Source organism: Oncorhynchus keta, chromosome 5, assembly GCF_023373465.1.
Source record: "Oncorhynchus keta strain PuntledgeMale-10-30-2019 chromosome 5, Oket_V2, whole genome shotgun sequence".
In the NCBI taxonomy this organism is placed as follows: Eukaryota; Metazoa; Chordata; class Actinopteri; order Salmoniformes; family Salmonidae; genus Oncorhynchus; species Oncorhynchus keta.
In genome coordinates, this window is record NC_068425.1 from 24,778,631 (window position 1) to 24,802,260 (window position 23,630).

At 41.8% G+C, this 23,630-nt stretch overlaps 1 protein-coding gene across 3 annotated transcripts in view; it reads left to right on the top strand.

Annotated features, from left to right (window-relative positions):
- The window catches only part of LOC118377204 (speckle-type POZ protein), a 122,879-nt gene that overhangs the window by 83,112 nt on the left and 16,137 nt on the right, over positions 1-23,630 (top strand). For all 3 annotated transcript variants that reach the window (XM_052519256.1, XM_052519257.1, XM_052519258.1), the window contains one exon: positions 4,654-4,831. In XM_052519256.1, the coding sequence (XP_052375216.1) occupies positions 4,654-4,831 (178 nt within the window). The remainder of the gene's footprint in view (positions 1-4,653; positions 4,832-23,630) is intronic.

Here is a 23,630-nt window from a genome sequence, read left to right on the forward strand (position 1 = left end):
TTGACTTCTGGAAGAAAGCCATACTAAGATATCTGATGGAAAACATTGAGTAGTGAATTGCACATAAGTGGAAGTTCATCACCTCATGTGCGCTGCACAACAGACTCACTGATAGATATAGAATGCTATGGATTCACCACATGGCTTTCTCCCGGTGTGCTGTTTATAAACAAACACGTGACGCTCAACTGTTCTGGGGAACTACAATAAGCTTCATCATTTAAAATGTGACAGGTGAAATTAAGAAAGCTTGATCTCCTAACGTATTGCACATGTGGACTGCGGGTAACAACTTAAAAAGTGGCTACAAATATGAACATTTATTGAGAGTTTGAATAAATATTTTTGAATATTGGCAGAACCATCCCGTGGCTTTTTCCAAATACACTGCTATACGATATCCCGCCCAAGCCTTGTTTGGAGTAGGGAGAGAGCGAGGGTAGAATGGCGTAGGCGACAGAGAGAATAAGTGAGGGAAATAAAGCAAGATGACACTTGAGAGACAGAAAGAGGGTTAGAGACCCAGTAACTGAGACGGACAGATGAATAGTGATAGATGGAGAGAAGGTGAGAGAGGAGAAAAGTGCCTTTGTTTCATGTTGATCCTCATCTGATCCTCATGGGGCGGCAGGAAGCCTAGTGGTTAGAGCGTTGGACCAGTAACCGAAAGGTTGCAAGATTGAATCCCCAAGCTGACATGGTAAAAATCTGTCCTCCTGCCCCTGAACAAGGCAGTTAACCCACTGTTCCGAGGCCATCATTGAAAGCAAGAATTTGTTCTTAACTGACTTGCCCAGTTAAATGTAAAAAAGCAGTTAAATGTAAAAAGTTACAAGAAGCTTGATCTTTCAAGCTAATGTTAGCCGTTTAGCAAAACCTAGCTGGATAATTAGATAATTAACTTAGTAGTTATAAGATGTATAATGAATTTAATCTGTTTTGTCTGTTACCTAGTACACAAGTTGACTGCATGTATTTATATGAAATGTACAAATATTCAAATTGGCTTAAAACGGTATCGTACGAGGGTATTTAGAAACCCCAGTTTCAAGGCCTCCTCATTCAGGTTGAGAACAAGTTACACCTTGACGCAACAACACCAACAGATCTTTAATCCCAATCCAAAAAAACTTTAGTTCTTATAAAAAAGGAAGCACCAAGTAACTGTCTTTCTCCTGTGCTCCTCCAGATCGTTTCCTTCAAGCGCTGTTAAATCGGGCCTCCGTCTCAAAGCTATCAGTTTAGTGTTTCTGTGATCTTCCAGCAGAGAAAACACAACTAGTTTCAAGGGACCTGAATGGCTGGCCTGCCTGTTTTCCTGCATCCGTGTGTCTGCATCGGTCTGTCTGCATTTCTCTCTGCCACCCAGGCAGTTGTTTGTCTCTGTGGAAGAACAAGGCTGGCGAGACAACAGTAACACATGGCTCCGAAACAATGGGAAACTGGGAAACTGGCTGCTGTGGCTCCGGTTCTGTCTCTCTCTTTCTCTCTCGTGCGCGTCGTTCACCAGCTTGACTTCAAATCATGCATGAAATATGCCTCTGCCCCCGTCTGTGTGTCGATCCACTCAAAACGTCTGTGGCGGACGGGTGCAGGCTGGTCTGCTGAAATACCAACTGTAGATCTAGTCCAGTACCCTGGTGTGAATGGTGTCTCCATGGACTCAATGGAATGCTCATCAGTAGTGTTAACTGTCACTCACCATCTAAAGTATGGGAATAATTTGGCTCATCCGCTATGAAGCTTTAATGGGTTGCCAGCAGGGTTGACTGGTATGTTTTGCCCTAGTTAAGCACCTAGATTTGTCATTTGGTTTAATGTCTGCATGGGTGTGAGTGGGTTTTTAGATGTGTGTGGCCTTATTTTGGGGTTTGCTGATACCTCTGAGGAAAGTATGTTTATAAAGACAGTGTGTTTGCATTCAATATAGTTTGTGTGTCTTGAGCAGCGCTGTTTACTCTGGTTGACTGGAGAGCGGCTGGAGAGAAAGCGGATGAAGGGCCAGTCATGCATTATAAAAAGCTGCTGATGAGTTCTGCGCTCAGGGGTTCAGACGACAAGTTTAAAAGACCACACACCTAGTCTGCTCTGGATTGATCAGGGAAAAGTCTCATATTGAACATAAGACACAGTGGAGGGAAAAGAAAGTGTTCCATAACTTGATGAACTTGATTTGCTAATTTTTCTGGGCTATTTCACTCATGGTGTACTGTAAATCTATAAACAGACACGTAGAGGAGTAAAAGAGACTGATGCATAAATTAATGAATCTTCTGGGCTCTGAGATTCCATAGCAACTGTCTGGTCTGCAGAGATCAAGAGGGCTGCTGTGAGTCGATAGAGAAACCAGCAGGTCAGGGGTTAAGGCCAGTAATGAACATCGCCACCATAATGATAGTAATATACGGCCTTGCTGACGAGGATGATGGTGATGATTGTTGAATATGCTGGTGATGATGATGACAGGAGAACGTGACTGAGGGGTGAAGACTGAGAGTAGTTTAGTCAGTGTGTGTAAATAGGAGCTAGCTGCAGAGCTACAGCAAAGTGTTGTTTCCACCTGGTTAGTTGATGGAACAATGGGCCAGGTTAGCCAGTGTGATTAGCCGAGCATGGCTAGCCTAGCGTGGCTTGCTGTGCTGTACAGCGGCTGAGTGCACCGCCATGCTTATTTATACCAACAGACACACACAAAACAGAAACACTCCAATCTGTATTTACCACCTATGTATAATGAGTTCGGCCCAATTGGCACTCTATTCCCTACAGTCAAAAGTTGAGCACTATATAGGGAATAGGGTGCTATTTGATACGCGGCCATACAGAGTGCATCTCAACAGACCCAGTGCTGTCTGTGTTGACTTACCTGTTCCCTCCCTCTTACTCAGTCTCCAGTTTACCTCTTTTAATATGCCTCCTATACTGTCTTCTTTCTCCTCATCTCCATCTTCATCTCTCCTCCACATGTCTGTCTCTCCCAGTCCTTGTATGAGTTGCTAATCAGTGTCTTTTGAGTGCCTTGTGAGTGTACTCTTGAGTGTGTGTGTGTGTGTGGAGATGGATGTACATCATTCATACTAAAGTCCCCCTGGAGTGTGATTTATGGAGCCAGCTGTGGGTACCAGACTGTGCCACACACACAGTGATACACAATACTCATGGTCACAATGCTCTCCTCTCAACATCACCATTTCCTTTGTACTGTGTCCCTGTAATGTCATCACAGGAAATGAGCTTGTGTTTATGAGAGTCTATTTCCTCCTTGGGATCCTATACCCTCCTATTATTTCTCTCTGTCTGTCACCCTGTCCTGCCTTTTTCTCCCAGTCTTTTATTCTCCATGTCTAACCCTCCCGCCCTGTCTTTCTCTCCCCTCCAGGCTAACACTTACACCTCCATCAGGAGCAAACAAGGGTCCTTGACATTCAATTTCCTGCTTGCCACACACTTTTTCATTGTGTTTTTCTCCCCTTTCGTCTCTGCCTGAGTCAGATGGGCAGACAGAGGGATGGGTGGACTGAGGAACGGAGAGAGGAACAGACAGAGGGGGACAGTGAGGGTGTTTTTCATGGGGGGCAGCCTCCATCCCTCCCTGTCTGAACAGCCCAGTGGCAAGGTCACCTTCCTGGGATGCATTTGGGAGTTTCAGGGGCCATGACACAGCTTTTTCTAGGAACAGTTTGTAGCAATGAAACATATTTTTGGGGGAACCGTTTCAGTGTCTTAGGAATGCTGCTTTAAAATGTTTGGATTCTTCTTGGAAATTGTTGGGCGATGTTTGGTTCTTTTCTTCTGTGGTATTAAAGGTTGTCGATAACCTAATAGGAGTGTGTGTGTGGATGTGTTTAACTATACTTGTGGGGACCAGAAGTCCCCACAAGAACAGTAAACGAACACAAACTGGGGACATTTTGTTAGTCCCCACAATGTCAAATGCTATTTCTAGGGGGTTTAGGGTTTCGGTTAGAATTAGTGTTAAGGTTAGGAGGGAAAATAGGATCTTGAATGGTACTACATTTTGTGTCCCAACAAGGTTAGTTGTACAAGACTGTGTGTGGGGCGCACGCTGTCCTGTAGTGAGATAAATTAGTATGTTCGATGTTGTCTTGAACAGGTGGCTAGGCCAGCATGGAGAATATATATATACACACACACACACACACACACACACACACACACACACACACACACACACACACACACACACACACACACACACACACACACACACACACACACACACACCCTAATGATTAATAGACTGAGTCAAGTCCCTGTCTAGTGACTTGTTTGTGAGTGGATGTGGTAAATGAGCAGAGCACACGTTAATTGTTGGTGTGTGTTTGCATGGCAGCTTTATTTAACGGTTGATGTATTGATTGGTGTGGCAGAGATCATCTGTTAATGGCTGGTCTTCCTGTATATGATTTGATGTGTGTGTTGTCTGATTTGTCCATTAGAATGTGTAAGGTGATAGACGGTCTAATACCGCTGATGTCTGTCTGTCTGGTTACTGTAATGTATACAATGTGAGTAGACTGACTGACTGATCTTCCCTCTGTCTTTTTCGTTCTGTTTTTTTCTCTTTTTTTCCTTTTTCTCATTCTTTTTCTCTCGTCTCCTGTCTCTCCGTCTAACTCTCCCTCCCCGTAGGTGAGTGTGGTGCAGGACTCTGTGAACATCTCAGGTCAGAACACTATGAACATGGTGAAAGTGCCAGACTGCAGGCTGGCTGACGAGCTGGGAGGGCTTTGGGAACACTCCCGCTTCACTGACTGCTCCCTGTGTGTGGCGGGACAGGAGTTCCAGGCACACAAAGCCATCCTGGCAGGTAAGACTACTTTTGTCTCGCACGCCACTCTTGTGCATACTGACCACACAGAACACCGGACCCACTTATTACAGATATAGACACATCAATGACAGAAACACAGACTATGGGCTCTATTGTATTAAACCTAGCGCAATGTTAAGTCTTAGCGCTGTCGGTAGTAGTAGAAATATTTGAGCAATTTTCACAACCAGAATAATGGCCACAGTAGCTGGCGGTGGAGCGAAAGTTCTAATAATAATAATAATATAATAATATATGCCATTTAGCTGACGCTTTTATCCAAAGCGACTTACAGTCATGTGTGCATACATTCTACGTATGGGTGGTCCCGGGAATCGAACCCACTACCCTGGCGTTACAAGCGCCATGCTCTACCAACTGAGCCACAGAAGGACCACAAGTTCTGGACTTATAAAACACATTGTGGGTGTGTCGAGGCTTGGCCCCACACTGACCAATCTGAACGTGCTCCATGGCTAAATGTGTAGTTGCTTAAAGTTGTTTATTTACTGTCTTTTATGTATAGCGTTGTCATCAACGGCAATTTGAATATTAGTCCGTTATAACCAAGTTCGTTAAATATCCTTCCCCATATTTGCTAAATATTTTCAACATGTTTGCATTCCACATTGTTTTAATTGCATTGCTTTAATAGGGAATTACACGATTAAATGTAGGCTATAGCATTCACACCGATATATAGGGGCTAGGCCTACTGTAAATTGCAGTGTGGTCATGCCAAACATAGTCAATAAGCAAGACTAAATTCACTTGGCTATCGATAAGGCCTAAAAAGAAAGTGTATAATTGTAATAACTAAACAGCAGGGCCTCCTGATTGGCGCAGCGGTCTAAGGCACTGCATTGCAGTGTTGCGCCGTCATTACAGCCTGGGGTTGGTTTGATCCCAGGCTGTCACAACCGGATGTGACTGGGAGTCCCATAGTGCGGCGCACAATTGGTCCAGCGTTGTCCGGGTTAGGTGTGTGTTTGGCCGGAGCGGCTTTACTTGGCTCATTGCACTCTTGCCACTCCTTGTGGCGGGCCGGGCTCCTCCAGGCTGACTTCGGTCGTCAGTTGAATGGTGTTTCCTCCGACACATTGGTGCAGCTGGCTTCCGGGTTAAGCGAGCAGGTGTTAAGAAGCGCGACTTGGCGGGTCATGTTTCGGAGGATGCATGACTCGAACTTTGCCTCTCGTGAGCCCTTTGGGGAGTTGCAGCAATGAGACAAGATCGTAATTGGATTGCAATTGGATATCATGAAATTGGGGAGAAAAAGGGGGTGAAATTACAATAAATTAAAAAAATACGACACAGCAACTTGTTTTAAATAAGCTTTGTTTACATTTTGAGTTGAAAGCACCATAATTGCTCCACGTGGGCATGTCATATAGAGAAAACATGGACTATGTAGGGTTTTACAAACATCCATACTTTTTAAGGGAGCTGGATAAAGATCCAAAATAAATAGAGGGAGAATATCCACTCACTGTTATTCTACTTGTAAATGTAATGTTTTATAAACATAATGGTACCATCTTACAGATCATATTTGCACTTCTACAGATAGTAGTTGGGGTCTCAACTTACTGTTGCGAGTTAGAATAGTAGAATACACAAGGTGAAATTTCTAAATGTTTTTATCAGCAGTTATAGAAATGTGAGTTATAGATCTGTCATTCTCATTGAAAGCAAGTCGAGGAAGCAGTAGATCTGTTCAATGTACACTTTCTATGCTACCTGCTCATAAGTTCGTTTTTCGTTTGTTCGTCTCTTTCTTTTGGTTTTGTACAACAGCTTTAAACATCTGAAAATACATTATTTTTTGATAATGATATATATAATATAGGAAAGGTAAATTACCAAACCTTGCATCAGGGTTGGAAAATAGTGGAGTGCTGGCTTTTTGAACTTGAAATTTCCAAAGAGCAGGCTGTTAATGGCAGCTTTCAGGAACACTCCCTGTGGAGAATGGGAATGGCTGTCAATTATCCAGTCATTTTGAGACATTTTAATTGTGTGCTACTGTGGCATTGGGGTCTTCACTCTCTCTCCACCCCCTCATCTGGCTGTCTGCACCTCCCTCTCTCCTTTTCTCCTTCTCCCTCGCTTCTTCCGCTACCTGGGTTAGGTGACACCCACTCCCCTCATTGTTCTCCCTCTCCACCACCGTTCCTGTGACAACTCTCCAGGCCGTTAATCGCTGTGGAAAAGGACAGAGCAGGATCAAAAGGGCTGTGGAAGTGTGTGTGTGCTGGCTGAGCGGAACGCTTTAAATTGGCTTCTTATTGGTCATGTGATCTAAAACAGTGTGGCGCTTCTCTCTCGGTCTACTGCAGAACGAGCTCGGCACTGCATCTCTATAATACCCTCACACAGCTATGGTACAACACTCACACAAAACAACTCTCAGCTAAGGTACAACACTCACGCCAACAAATTCTCAGCTATGGTACAACACTCACACAAAACAACTCTCAGCTATGGTACAACACTCACACAAAACAACTCTCAGCTATGGTACAACACTCACAACAAAACAACTCTCAGCTATGGTACAACACTCACACAAAACAACTCTCAGCTATGGTACAACACTCACACAAAACAACTCTCAGCTATGGTACAACACCCAGAGTAAAACAACTCTCAGCTATGGTACAACACTCACAACAAAATAACCCTCAGCTATGGATCAAAACAACTCTCAGCTATGGTACAACACTCACACAAAACAACTCTCGGCTATGGAACAACACAACAAAACAACTCTCAGCTATGGTACAACACCCAGAGTAAAACAACTCTCAGCTATGGAACAACACTCACAGCAAAACAACTCTCAGCTATGGAACAAAGCAACTCTCAGCTATGGAACAACACTCACAACAAAACGACTCTCAGCTATGGAACAACACTCACAGCAAAACAACTCTCGGCTATGGAACAACACTCACAACAAAACAACTCTCAGCTATGGTACAACACTCACACAAAACAACTCTCAGCTATGGTACAACACTCACACAAAACAACCGTCGGCTATGGAACAACACAACAAAACAACTCTCGGCTATGGTACAACACTCACAACAAAACGACTCTCAGCTATGGAACAACACTCACAGCAAAACAACTCTCGGCTATGGAACAACACTCACAACAAAACAACTCTCAGCTATGGTACAACACTCACACAAAACAACTCTCAGCTATGGAACAACACAACAAAACAACTCTCAGCTATGGTACAACACCCAGAGTAAAACAACTCTCAGCTATGGAACAACACTCACAGCAAAACAACTCTCAGCTATGGAACAAAGCAACTCTCAGCTATGGAACAACACTCACAACAAAACGACTCTCAGCTATGGAGCAACACTCACAACAAAACGACTCTCAGCTATGGAACAACACTCACAACAAAACAACTCTCGGCTATGGAACAACACTCACACAAAACAACCGTCGGCTATGGAACAACACAACAAAACGACTCTCAGCTATGGAACAACACTCACAACAAAATAACCCTCAGCTATGGATCAAAACAACTCTCAGCTATGGTACAACACTCACAGCAAAACAACTCTCAGCTATGGTACAACACTCACAGCAAAACAACTCTCAGCTATGGTACAACACTCACAACAAAACAACTCTCAGCTATGGAACAACACTCACAACAAAACAACTCTCAGCTATGGAACAACACTCACAACAAAACAACTCTCAGCTATGGAACAACACAACAAAACAACTCTCAGCTATGGTACAACACTCACAACAAAACAACTCTCAGCTATGGTACAACACTCACAGCAAAACAACTCTCAGCTATGGTACAACACTCACACAAAACAACTCTAGGCTATGGAACAACACAACAAAACAACTCTCAGCTATGGTACAACACTCACACAAAACAACTCTCAGCTATGGTACAACACTCACACAAAACAACTCTAGGCTATGGAACAACACAACAAAACAACTCTCAGCTATGGTACAACACTCACACAAAACAACTCTCAGCTATGGTACAACACTCACACAAAACAACTCTCAGCTATGGTACAACACTCACACAAAACAACTCTAGGCTATGGAACAACACAACAAAACAACTCTCAGCTATGGAACAAAACAACTCTCAGCTATGGAACAACACTCACAGCAAAACAACTCTCAGCTATGGAACAAAACTCACACAAAACAACTCTAGGCTATGGAACAACACAACAAAACAACTCTCAGCTATGGTACAACACTCACACAAAACAACTCTCGGCTATGGAACAACACTCACAGCAAAACAACTCTAGGCTATGGAACAACACAACAAAACAACTCTCAGCTATGGAACAAAACAACTCTCAGCTATGGAACAACACTCACACAAAACAACTCTCGGCTATGGAACAACACAACAAAACAACTCTCAGCTATGGACAAAACAACTCTCAGCTATGGACAAAACAACTCTCGGCTATGGATCAAAACAACTCTCAGCTATGGATCAAAACAACTCTCAGCTATGGATCAAAACAACTCTCAGCTATGGATCAAAACGACTCTCAGCTATGGATCAAAACAACTCTCAGCTATGGATCAAAACAACTCTCAGCTGTGGACAAAACAACTCTCAGCTGTGGACAAAACAACTCTCAGCTATGGACAAAACAACTCTCAGCTATGGAACAACACAACAAAACAACTCTCAGCTATGGTACAACACAACAAAACAACTCTCAGCTATGGTACAACACAACAAAACAACTCTCAGCTATGGAACAACACTCACACAAAACAACTCTAGGCTATGGAACAACACAACAAAACAACTCTCAGCTATGGAACAACACTCACACAAAACAACTCTCAGCTATGGAACAACACTCACACAAAACAACTCTCAGCTATGGACAAAACAACTCTCGGCTATGGAACAACACTCACACAAAACAACTCTCAGCTATGGACAAAACAACTCTCAGCTATGGAACAACACTCACACAAAACAACTCTCAGCTATGGACAAAACAACTCTCGGCTATGGAACAACACAACAAAACAACTCTCAGCTATGGTACAACACTCACGCAAAACAACTCTCAGCTATGGTACAACACTCACACAAAACAACTCTAGGCTATGGAACAACACAACAAAACAACTCTCAGCTATGGAACAAAACAACTCTCAGCTATGGAACAACACTCACAGCAAAACAACTCTCAGCTATGGAACAAAACTCACACAAAACAACTCTAGGCTATGGTACAACACTCACACAAAACAACTCTCAGCTATGGTACAACACTCACACAAAACAACTCTCGGCTATGGAACAACACAACAAAACAACTCTCAGCTATGGTACAACACTCACACAAAACAACTCTCGGCTATGGAACAACACAGCAAAACAACTCTCAGCTATGGAACAACACTCACAACAAAACAACTCTCAGCTATGGAACAACACTCACAGCAAAACAACTCTCAGCTATGGAACAACACTCACAACAAAACAACTCTCAGCTATGGACAATACAACTCTCAGCTATGGACAAAACAAGTCTCAGCTATGGATCAAAACAACTCTCAGCTATGGATCAAAACAACTCTCAGCTATGGATCAAAACAACTCTCAGCTATGGATCAAAACAACTCTCAGCTATGGATCAAAACAACTCTCAGCTATGGACAAAACAACTCTCAGCTATGGACAAAACAACTCTCAGCTATGGAACAACACTCACAGCAAAACAACTGTCAGCTATGGAACAACACTCACAGCAAAACAACTCTCAGCTATGGATCAACACTCACAGCAAAACAACTCTCAGCTATGGAACAACACTCACAGAAAAACAACTCTCAGCTATGGAACAACACTCACAGCAAAACAACTCTCAGCTATGGAACAAAACTCACAGCAAAACAACTCTCAGCTATGGAACAACACTCACAGCAAAACAACTCTCAGCTATGGAACAACACTCACAGCAAAACAACTCTCAGCTATGGAACAACACTCACAACAAAACAACTCTCAGCTATGGACAATACAACTCTCAGCTATGGACAAAACAACTCTCAGCTATGGACAAAACAAGTCTCAGCTATGGATCAAAACAACTCTCAGCTATGGATCAAAACAACTCTCAGCTATGGATCAAAACAACTCTCAGCTATGGATCAAAACAACTCTCAGCTATGGATCAAAACAACTCTCAGCTATGGATCAAAACAACTCTCAGCTATGGATCAAAACAACTCTCAGCTATGGATCAAAACAACTCTCAGCTATGGATCAAAACAACTCTCAGCTATGGATCAAAACAACTCTCAGCTATGGATCAAAACAACTCTCAGCTATGGACAAAACAACTCTCAGCTATGGACAAAACAACTCTCAGCTATGGACAAAACAACTCTCAGCTATGGAACAACACAACAAAACAACTCTCAGCTATGGAACAACACTCACACAAAACAACTCTCAGCTATGGAACAACACTCACAACAAAACAACTCTCAGCTATGGACAATACAACTCTCAGCTATGGACAAAACAACTCTCAGCTATGGACAAAACAAGTCTCAGCTATGGATCAAAACAACTCTCAGCTATGGATCAAAACAACTCTCAGCTATGGATCAAAACAACTCTCAGCTATGGATCAAAACAACTCTCAGCTATGGATCAAAACAACTGTCAGCTATGGATCAAAACAACTCTCAGCTATGGATCAAAACAACTCTCAGCTATGGATCAAAACAACTCTCAGCTATGGATCAAAACAACTCTCAGCTATGGATCAAAACAACTCTCAGCTATGGATCAAAACAACTCTCAGCTATGGATCAAAACAACTCTCAGCTATGGATCAAAACAACTCTCAGCTATGGACAAAACAACTCTCAGCTATGGACAAAACAACTCTCAGCTATGGAACAACACAACAAAACAACTCTCAGCTATGGTACAACACTCACACAAAACAACTCTCAGCTATGGTACAACACTCACACAAACAACTCTAGGCTATGGAACAACACAACAAAACAACTCTCAGCTATGGAACAAAACAACTCTCAGCTATGGAACAACACTCACAGCAAAACAACTCTCAGCTATGGAACAAAACTCACACAAAACAACTCTAGGCTATGGTACAACACTCACACAAAACAACTCTCAGCTATGGTACAACACTCACACAAAACAACTCTCGGCTATGGAACAACACAACAAAACAACTCTCAGCTATGGTACAACACTCACACAAAACAACTCTCGGCTATGGAACAACACAGCAAAACAACTCTCAGCTATGGAACAACACTCACAACAAAACAACTCTCAGCTATGGAACAACACTCACAGCAAAACAACTCTCAGCTATGGAACAACACTCACAACAAAACAACTCTCAGCTATGGACAATACAACTCTCAGCTATGGACAAAACAAGTCTCAGCTATGGATCAAAACAACTCTCAGCTATGGATCAAAACAACTCTCAGCTATGGATCAAAACAACTCTCAGCTATGGATCAAAACAACTCTCAGCTATGGATCAAAACAACTCTCAGCTATGGACAAAACAACTCTCAGCTATGGACAAAACAACTCTCAGCTATGGAACAACACTCACAGCAAAACAACTGTCAGCTATGGAACAACACTCACAGCAAAACAACTCTCAGCTATGGATCAACACTCACAGCAAAACAACTCTCAGCTATGGAACAACACTCACAGAAAAACAACTCTCAGCTATGGAACAACACTCACAGCAAAACAACTCTCAGCTATGGAACAAAACTCACAGCAAAACAACTCTCAGCTATGGAACAACACTCACAGCAAAACAACTCTCAGCTATGGAACAACACTCACAGCAAAACAACTCTCAGCTATGGAACAACACTCACAACAAAACAACTCTCAGCTATGGACAATACAACTCTCAGCTATGGACAAAACAACTCTCAGCTATGGACAAAACAAGTCTCAGCTATGGATCAAAACAACTCTCAGCTATGGATCAAAACAACTCTCAGCTATGGATCAAAACAACTCTCAGCTATGGATCAAAACAACTCTCAGCTATGGATCAAAACAACTCTCAGCTATGGATCAAAACAACTCTCAGCTATGGATCAAAACAACTCTCAGCTATGGATCAAAACAACTCTCAGCTATGGATCAAAACAACTCTCAGCTATGGATCAAAACAACTCTCAGCTATGGACAAAACAACTCTCAGCTATGGACAAAACAACTCTCAGCTATGGACAAAACAACTCTCAGCTATGGAACAACACAACAAAACAACTCTCAGCTATGGAACAACACTCACACAAAACAACTCTCAGCTATGGAACAACACTCACAACAAAACAACTCTCAGCTATGGACAATACAACTCTCAGCTATGGACAAAACAACTCTCAGCTATGGACAAAACAAGTCTCAGCTATGGATCAAAACAACTCTCAGCTATGGATCAAAACAACTCTCAGCTATGGATCAAAACAACTCTCAGCTATGGATCAAAACAACTCTCAGCTATGGATCAAAACAACTGTCAGCTATGGATCAAAACAACTCTCAGCTATGGATCAAAACAACTCTCAGCTATGGATCAAAACAACTCTCAGCTATGGATCAAAACAACTCTCAGCTATGGATCAAAACAACTCTCAGCTATGGATCAAAACAACTCTCAGCTATGGATCAAAACAACTCTCAGCTATGGACAAAACAACTCTCAGCTATGGACAAAACAACTCTCAGCTATGGACAAAACAACTCTCAGCTATGGAACAACACAACAAAACAACTCTCAGCTATGGTACAACACTCACACAAAACAACTCTCAGCTATGGTACAACACTCACACAAAACAACTCTAGGCTATGGAACAACACAACAAAACAACTCTCAGCTATGGTACAACACTCACACAAAACAACTCTCAGCTATGGTACAACACTCACACAAAACAACTCTAGGCTATGGAACAACACAACAAAACAACTCTCAGCTATGGAACAACACAACAAAACAACTCTAGGCTATGGAACAACACAACAAAACAACTCTCAGCTATGGAACAAAACAACTCTCAGCTATGGAACAACACTCACAGCAAAACAACTCTCAGCTATGGAACAAAACTCACACAAAACAACTCTAGGCTATGGTACAACACTCACACAAAACAACTCTCAGCTATGGTACAACACTCACACAAAACAACTCTCAGCTATGGTACAACACTCACACAAAACAACTCTAGGCTATGGAACAACACAACAAAACAACTCTCAGCTATGGTACAACACTCACACAAAACAACTCTCAGCTATGGTACAACACTCACACAAAACAACTCTAGGCTATGGAACAACACAACAAAACAACTCTCAGCTATGGTACAACACTCACACAAAACAACTCTCAGCTATGGAACAACACTCACAGCAAAACAACTCTCAGCTATGGAACAAAACTCACACAAAACAACTCTAGGCTATGGAACAACACAACAAAACAACTCTCAGCTATGGTACAACACTCACACAAAACAACTCTCAGCTATGGTACAACACTCACACAAAACAACTCTCGGCTATGGAACAACACAACAAAACAACTCTCAGCTATGGTACAACACTCACACAAAACAACTCTCAGCTATGGTACAACACTCACACAAAACAACTCTAGGCTATGGAACAACACAACAAAACAACTCTCAGCTATGGTACAACACTCACACAAAACAACTCTCAGCTATGGTACAACACTCACACAAAACAACTCTAGGCTATGGAACAACACAACAAAACAACTCTCAGCTATGGAACAAAACAACTCTCAGCTATGGTACAACACTCACACAAAACAACTCTAGGCTATGGAACAACACAACAAAACAACTCTCAGCTATGGAACAAAACAACTCTCAGCTATGGAACAACACTCACAGCAAAACAACTCTCAGCTATGGAACAAAACTCACACAAAACAACTCTAGGCTATGGAACAACACAACAAAACAACTCTCAGCTATGGAACAAAACAACTCTCAGCTATGGAACAACACACAACGAAACGACTCTCAGCTATGGTACAACACTCACACAAAACAACTCTAGGCTATGGAACAACACAACAAAACAACTCTCAGCTATGGAACAAAACAACTCTCAGCTATGGAACAACACTCACAGCAAAACAACTCTCAGCTATGGAACAAAACTCACACAAAACAACTCTAGGCTATGGTACAACACTCACACAAAACAACTCTCAGCTATGGTACAACACTCACACAAAACAACTCTCAGCTATGGTACAACACTCACACAAAACAACTCTAGGCTATGGAACAACACAACAAAACAACTCTCAGCTATGGTACAACACTCACACAAAACAACTCTCAGCTATGGTACAACACTCACACAAAACAACTCTAGGCTATGGAACAACACAACAAAACAACTCTCAGCTATGGTACAACACTCACACAAAACAACTCTCAGCTATGGAACAACACTCACAGCAAAACAACTCTCAGCTATGGAACAAAACTCACACAAAACAACTCTAGGCTATGGAACAACACAACAAAACAACTCTCAGCCATGGAACAACACTCACTGCAAAACAACTCTCAGCTATGGAACAACACTCACAACAAAACAACTCTCAGTTATGGACAAAACAACTCTCAGCTATGGACAAAACAACTCTCGGCTATGGACAAAACAACTCTCGGCTATGGACAAAACAACTCTCGGCTATGGACAAAACAACTCTCGGCTATGGATCAAAACAACTCTCGGCTATGGACAAAACAACTCTCGGCTATGGACAAAACAACTCTCAGCTATGGACAAAACAACTCTCAGCTATGGACAAAACAACTCTCAGCTATGGATCAAAACAACTCTCAGCTATGGAACAAAACTCACAGCAAAACAACTCTCAGCTATGGATCAAAACAACTCTCAGCTATGGATCAAAACAACTCTCAGCTATGGATCAAAACAACTCTCAGCTATGGATCAAAACAACTCTCAGCTGTGGACAAAACAACTCTCAGCTGTGGACAAAACAACTCTCAGCTATGGACAAAACAACTCTCAGCTGTGGACAAAACAACTCTCAGCTATGGACAAAACAACTCTCAGCTATGGAACAAAACTCACAGCAAAACAACTCTCAGCTATGGAACAACACAACAAAACAACTCTCAGCTATGGAACAACACTCACAGCAAAACAACTCTCAGCTATGGACAAAACAACTCTCAGCTATGGACAAAACAACTCTCAGCTATGGACAAAACAACTCTCAGCTATGGAACAACACAACAAAACAACTCTCAGCTATGGTACAACACTCACACAAAACAACTCTCAGCTATGGTACAACACTCACACAAAACAACTCTAGGCTATGGAACAACACAACAAAACAACTCTCAGCTATGGTACAACACTCACACAAAACAACTCTCAGCTATGGTACAACACTCACACAAAACAACTCTAGGCTATGGAACAACACAACAAAACAACTCTCAGCTATGGAACAACACAACAAAACAACTCTAGGCTATGGAACAACACAACAAAACAACTCTCAGCTATGGAACAAAACAACTCTCAGCTATGGAACAACACTCACAGCAAAACAACTCTCAGCTATGGAACAAAACTCACACAAAACAACTCTAGGCTATGGTACAACACTCACACAAAACAACTCTCAGCTATGGTACAACACTCACACAAAACAACTCTCAGCTATGGTACAACACTCACACAAAACAACTCTAGGCTATGGAACAACACAACAAAACAACTCTCAGCTATGGTACAACACTCACACAAAACAACTCTCAGCTATGGTACAACACTCACACAAAACAACTCTAGGCTATGGAACAACACAACAAAACAACTCTCAGCTATGGTACAACACTCACACAAAACAACTCTCAGCTATGGAACAACACTCACAGCAAAACAACTCTCAGCTATGGAACAAAACTCACACAAAACAACTCTAGGCTATGGAACAACACAACAAAACAACTCTCAGCTATGGTACAACACTCACACAAAACAACTCTCAGCTATGGTACAACACTCACACAAAACAACTCTCGGCTATGGAACAACACAACAAAACAACTCTCAGCTATGGTACAACACTCACACAAAACAACTCTCAGCTATGGTACAACACTCACACAAAACAACTCTAGGCTATGGAACAACACAACAAAACAACTCTCAGCTATGGTACAACACTCACACAAAACAACTCTCAGCTATGGTACAACACTCACACAAAACAACTCTAGGCTATGGAACAACACAACAAAACAACTCTCAGCTATGGAACAAAACAACTCTCAGCTATGGTACAACACTCACACAAAACAACTCTAGGCTATGGAACAACACAACAAAACAACTCTCAGCTATGGAACAAAACAACTCTCAGCTATGGAACAACACTCACAGCAAAACAACTCTCAGCTATGGAACAAAACTCACACAAAACAACTCTAGGCTATGGAACAACACAACAAAACAACTCTCAGCTATGGAACAAAACAACTCTCAGCTATGGAACAACACACAACGAAACGACTCTCAGCTATGGTACAACACTCACACAAAACAACTCTAGGCTATGGAACAACACAACAAAACAACTCTCAGCTATGGAACAAAACAACTCTCAGCTATGGAACAACACTCACAGCAAAACAACTCTCAGCTATGGAACAAAACTCACACAAAACAACTCTAGGCTATGGTACAACACTCACACAAAACAACTCTCAGCTATGGTACAACACTCACACAAAACAACTCTCAGCTATGGTACAACACTCACACAAAACAACTCTAGGCTATGGAACAACACAACAAAACAACTCTCAGCTATGGTACAACACTCACACAAAACAACTCTCAGCTATGGTACAACACTCACACAAAACAACTCTAGGCTATGGAACAACACAACAAAACAACTCTCAGCTATGGTACAACACTCACACAAAACAACTCTCAGCTATGGAACAACACTCACAGCAAAACAACTCTCAGCTATGGAACAAAACTCACACAAAACAACTCTAGGCTATGGAACAACACAACAAAACAACTCTCAGCCATGGAACAACACTCACTGCAAAACAACTCTCAGCTATGGAACAACACTCACAACAAAACAACTCTCAGTTATGGACAAAACAACTCTCAGCTATGGACAAAACAACTCTCGGCTATGGACAAAACAACTCTCGGCTATGGACAAAACAACTCTCGGCTATGGATCAAAACAACTCTCGGCTATGGACAAAACAACTCTCAGCTATGGACAAAACAACTCTCAGCTATGGATCAAAACAACTCTCAGCTATGGAACAAAACTCACAGCAAAACAACTCTCAGCTATGGATCAAAACAACTCTCAGCTATGGATCAAAACAACTCTCAGCTATGGATCAAAACAACTCTCAGCTATGGATCAAAACAACTCTCAGCTGTGGACAAAACAACTCTCAGCTGTGGACAAAACAACTCTCAGCTATGGACAAAACAACTCTCAGCTGTGGACAAAACAACTCTCAGCTATGGACAAAACAACTCTCAGCTATGGAACAAAACTCACAGCAAAACAACTCTCAGCTATGGAACAACACAACAAAACAACTCTCAGCTATGGAACAACACTCACAGCAAAACAACTCTCAGCTATGGATCAAAACAACTGTCAGCTATGGATCAAAACAACTCTCAGCTATGGATCAAAACAACTCTCAGCTATGGATCAAAACAACTCTCAGCTATGGATCAAAACAACTCTCAGCTATGGATCAAAACAACTCTCAGCTATGGATCAAAACAACTCTCAGCTATGGATAAAACAACTCTCAGCTATGGACAAAACAACTCTCAGCTATGGACAAAACAACTCTCAGCTATGGACAAAACAACTCTCAGCTATGGAACAACACAACAAAACAACTCTCAGCTATGGTACAACACTCACACAAAACAACTCTCAGCTATGGTACAACACTCACACAAAACAACTCTAGGCTATGGAACAACACAACAAAACAACTCTCAGCTATGGTACAACACTCACACAAAACAACTCTCAGCTATGGTACAACACTCACACAAAACAACTCTAGGCTATGGAACAACACAACAAAACAACTCTCAGCTATGGAACAACACAACAAAACAACTCTAGGCTATGGAACAACACAACAAAACAACTCTCAGCTATGGAACAAAACAACTCTCAGCTATGGAACAACACTCACAGCAAAACAACTCTCAGCTATGGAACAAAACTCACACAAAACAACTCTAGGCTATGGTACAACACTCACACAAAACAACTCTCAGCTATGGTACAACACTCACACAAAACAACTCTCAGCTATGGTACAACACTCACACAAAACAACTCTAGGCTATGGAACAACACAACAAAACAACTCTCAGCTATGGTACAACACTCACACAAAACAACTCTCAGCTATGGTACAACACTCACACAAAACAACTCTAGGCTATGGAACAACACAACAAAACAACTCTCAGCTATGGTACAACACTCACACAAAACAACTCTCAGCTATGGAACAACACTCACAGCAAAACAACTCTCAGCTATGGAACAAAACTCACACAAAACAACTCTAGGCTATGGAACAACACAACAAAACAACTCTCAGCTATGGTACAACACTCACACAAAACAACTCTCAGCTATGGTACAACACTCACACAAAACAACTCTCGGCTATGGAACAACACAACAAAACAACTCTCAGCTATGGTACAACACTCACACAAAACAACTCTCAGCTATGGTACAACACTCACACAAAACAACTCTAGGCTATGGAACAACACAACAAAACAACTCTCAGCTATGGTACAACACTCACACAAAACAACTCTCAGCTATGGTACAACACTCACACAAAACAACTCTAGGCTATGGAACAACACAACAAAACAACTCTCAGCTATGGAACAAAACAACTCTCAGCTATGGTACAACACTCACACAAAACAACTCTAGGCTATGGAACAACACAACAAAACAACTCTCAGCTATGGAACAAAACAACTCTCAGCTATGGAACAACACTCACAGCAAAACAACTCTCAGCTATGGAACAAAACTCACACAAAACAACTCTAGGCTATGGAACAACACAACAAAACAACTCTCAGCTATGGAACAAAACAACTCTCAGCTATGGAACAACACACAACGAAACGACTCTCAGCTATGGTACAACACTCACACAAAACAACTCTAGGCTATGGAACAACACAACAAAACAACTCTCAGCTATGGAACAAAACAACTCTCAGCTATGGAACAACACTCACAGCAAAACAACTCTCAGCTATGGAACAAAACTCACACAAAACAACTCTAGGCTATGGTACAACACTCACACAAAACAACTCTCAGCTATGGTACAACACTCACACAAAACAACTCTCAGCTATGGTACAACACTCACACAAAACAACTCTAGGCTATGGAACAACACAACAAAACAACTCTCAGCTATGGTACAACACTCACACAAAACAACTCTCAGCTATGGTACAACACTCACACAAAACAACTCTAGGCTATGGAACAACACAACAAAACAACTCTCAGCTATGGTACAACACTCACACAAAACAACTCTCAGCTATGGAACAACACTCACAGCAAAACAACTCTCAGCTATGGAACAAAACTCACACAAAACAACTCTAGGCTATGGAACAACACAACAAAACAACTCTCAGCCATGGAACAACACTCACTGCAAAACAACTCTCAGCTATGGAACAACACTCACAACAAAACAACTCTCAGTTATGGACAAAACAACTCTCAGCTATGGACAAAACAACTCTCGGCTATGGACAAAACAACTCTCGGCTATGGACAAAACAACTCTCGGCTATGGATCAAAACAACTCTCGGCTATGGACAAAACAACTCTCAGCTATGGACAAAACAACTCTCAGCTATGGACAAAACAACTCTCAGCTATGGATCAAAACAACTCTCAGCTATGGAACAAAACTCACAGCAAAACAACTCTCAGCTATGGATCAAAACAACTCTCAGCTATGGATCAAAACAACTCTCAGCTATGGATCAAAACAACTCTCAGCTATGGATCAAAACAACTCTCAGCTGTGGACAAAACAACTCTCAGCTGTGGACAAAACAACTCTCAGCTATGGACAAAACAACTCTCAGCTGTGGACAAAACAACTCTCAGCTATGGACAAAACAACTCTCAGCTATGGACAAAACAACTCTCAGCTATGGATCAAAACAACTCTCAGCTATGGAACAAAACTCACAGCAAAACAACTCTCAGCTATGGAACAACACAACAAAACAACTCTCAGCTATGGAACAACACTCACAGCAAAACAACTCTCAGCTATGGAACAACACTCACAACAAAACAACTCTCAGCTATGGAACAACACTCACAACAAAACAACTCTCAGCTATGGAACAACACTCACAGCAAAACAACTCTCAGCTATGGAACAACACTCACAACAAAACAACTCTCAGCTATGGACAAAACAACTCTCAGCTATGGACAAAACAACTCTCAGCTATGGACAAAACAACTCTCAGCTATGGACAAAACAACTCTCAGCTATGGAACAAAACTCACAGCAAAACAACTCTCGGCTATGGATCAACACAACAAAACAACTCTCAGCTATGGAACAACACTCACAGCAAAACAACTCTCAGCTATGGAACAACACTCACAGCAAAACAACTCTCAGCTATGGAACAACACTCACAGCAAAACAACTCTCAGCTATGGAACAACACTCACAGCAAAACAACTCTCAGCTATGGAACAACACTCACAGCAAAACAACTCTCAGCTATGGAACAACACTCACAGCAAAACAACTCTCAGCTATGGAACAAAACTCACAGCAAAACAACTCTCAGCTATGGAACAACACTCACAGCAAAACAACTCTCAGCTATGGAACAACACTCACAGCAAAACAACTCTCAGCTATGGAACAACACTCACAACAAAACAACTCTCAGCTATGGACAATACAACTCTCAGCTATGGACAATACAACTCTCAGCTATGGACAATACAACTCTCAGCTATGGATCAAAACAACTCTCAGCTATGGATCAAAACAACTCTCAGCTATGGATCAAAACAACTCTCAGCTATGGATCAAAACAACTCTCAGCTATGGATCAAAACAACTCTCAGCTATGGATCAAAACAACTCTCAGCTATGGATCAAAACAACTCTCAGCTATGGACAATACAACTCTCAGCTATGGACAAAACAACTCTCAGCTATGGACAAAACAACTCTCAGCTATGGACAAAACAACTCTCAGCTATGGAACAACACAACAAAACAACTCTCAGCTATGGTACAACACTCACACAAAACAACTCTCAGCTATGGTACAACACTCACACAAAACAACTCTCAGCTATGGTACAACACTCACACAAAACAACTCTCGGCTATGGAACAACACAACAAAACAACTCTCAGCTGTGGACAAAACAACTCTCAGCTATGGACAAAACAACTCTCAGCTATGGACAAAACAACTCTCAGCTATGGATCAAAACAACTCTCAGCTATGGAACAAAACTCACAGCAAAACAACTCTCAGCTATGGAACAACACAACAAAACAACTCTCAGCTATGGAACAACACTCACAGCAAAACAACTCTCAGCTATGGAACAACACTCACAACAAAACAACTCTCAGCTATGGACAAAACAACTCTCAGCTATGGACAAAACAACTCTCAGCTATGGACAAAACAACTCTCAGCTATGGACAAAACAACTCTCAGCTATGGACAAAACAACTCTCAGCTATGGACAAAACAACTCTCAGCTATGGAACAAAACTCACAGCAAAACAACTCTCGGCTATGGATCAACACAACAAAACAACTCTCAGCTATGGAACAACACTCACAGCAAAACAACTCTCAGCTATGGAACAACACTCACAGCAAAACAACTCTCAGCTATGGAACAACACTCACAGCAAAACAACTCTCAGCTATGGATCAACACTCACAGCAAAACAACTCTCAGCTATGGAACAACACTCACAGCAAAACAACTCTCAGCTATGGAACAACACTCACAGCAAAACAACTCTCAGCTATGGAACAAAACTCACAGCAAAACAACTCTCAGCTATGGAACAACACTCACAGCAAAACAACTCTCAGCTATGGAACAACACTCACAGCAAAACAACTCTCAGCTATGGAACAACACTCACAACAAAACAACTCTCAGCTATGGACAATACAACTCTCAGCTATGGATCAAAACAACTCTCAGCTATGGATCAAAACAACTCTCAGCTATGGATCAAAACAACTCTCAGCTATGGATCAAAACAACTCTCAGCTATGGATCAAAACAACTCTCAGCTATGGATCAAAACAACTCTCAGCTATGGATCAAAACAACTCTCAGCTATGGATCAAAACAACTCTCAGCTATGGATCAAAACAACTCTCAGCTATGGATCAAAACAACTCTCAGCTATGGACAATACAACTCTCAGCTATGGACAAAACTCACAGCAAAACAACTCTCAGCTATACAACACTCACAGCAAAACAACTCTCAGCTATGGAAC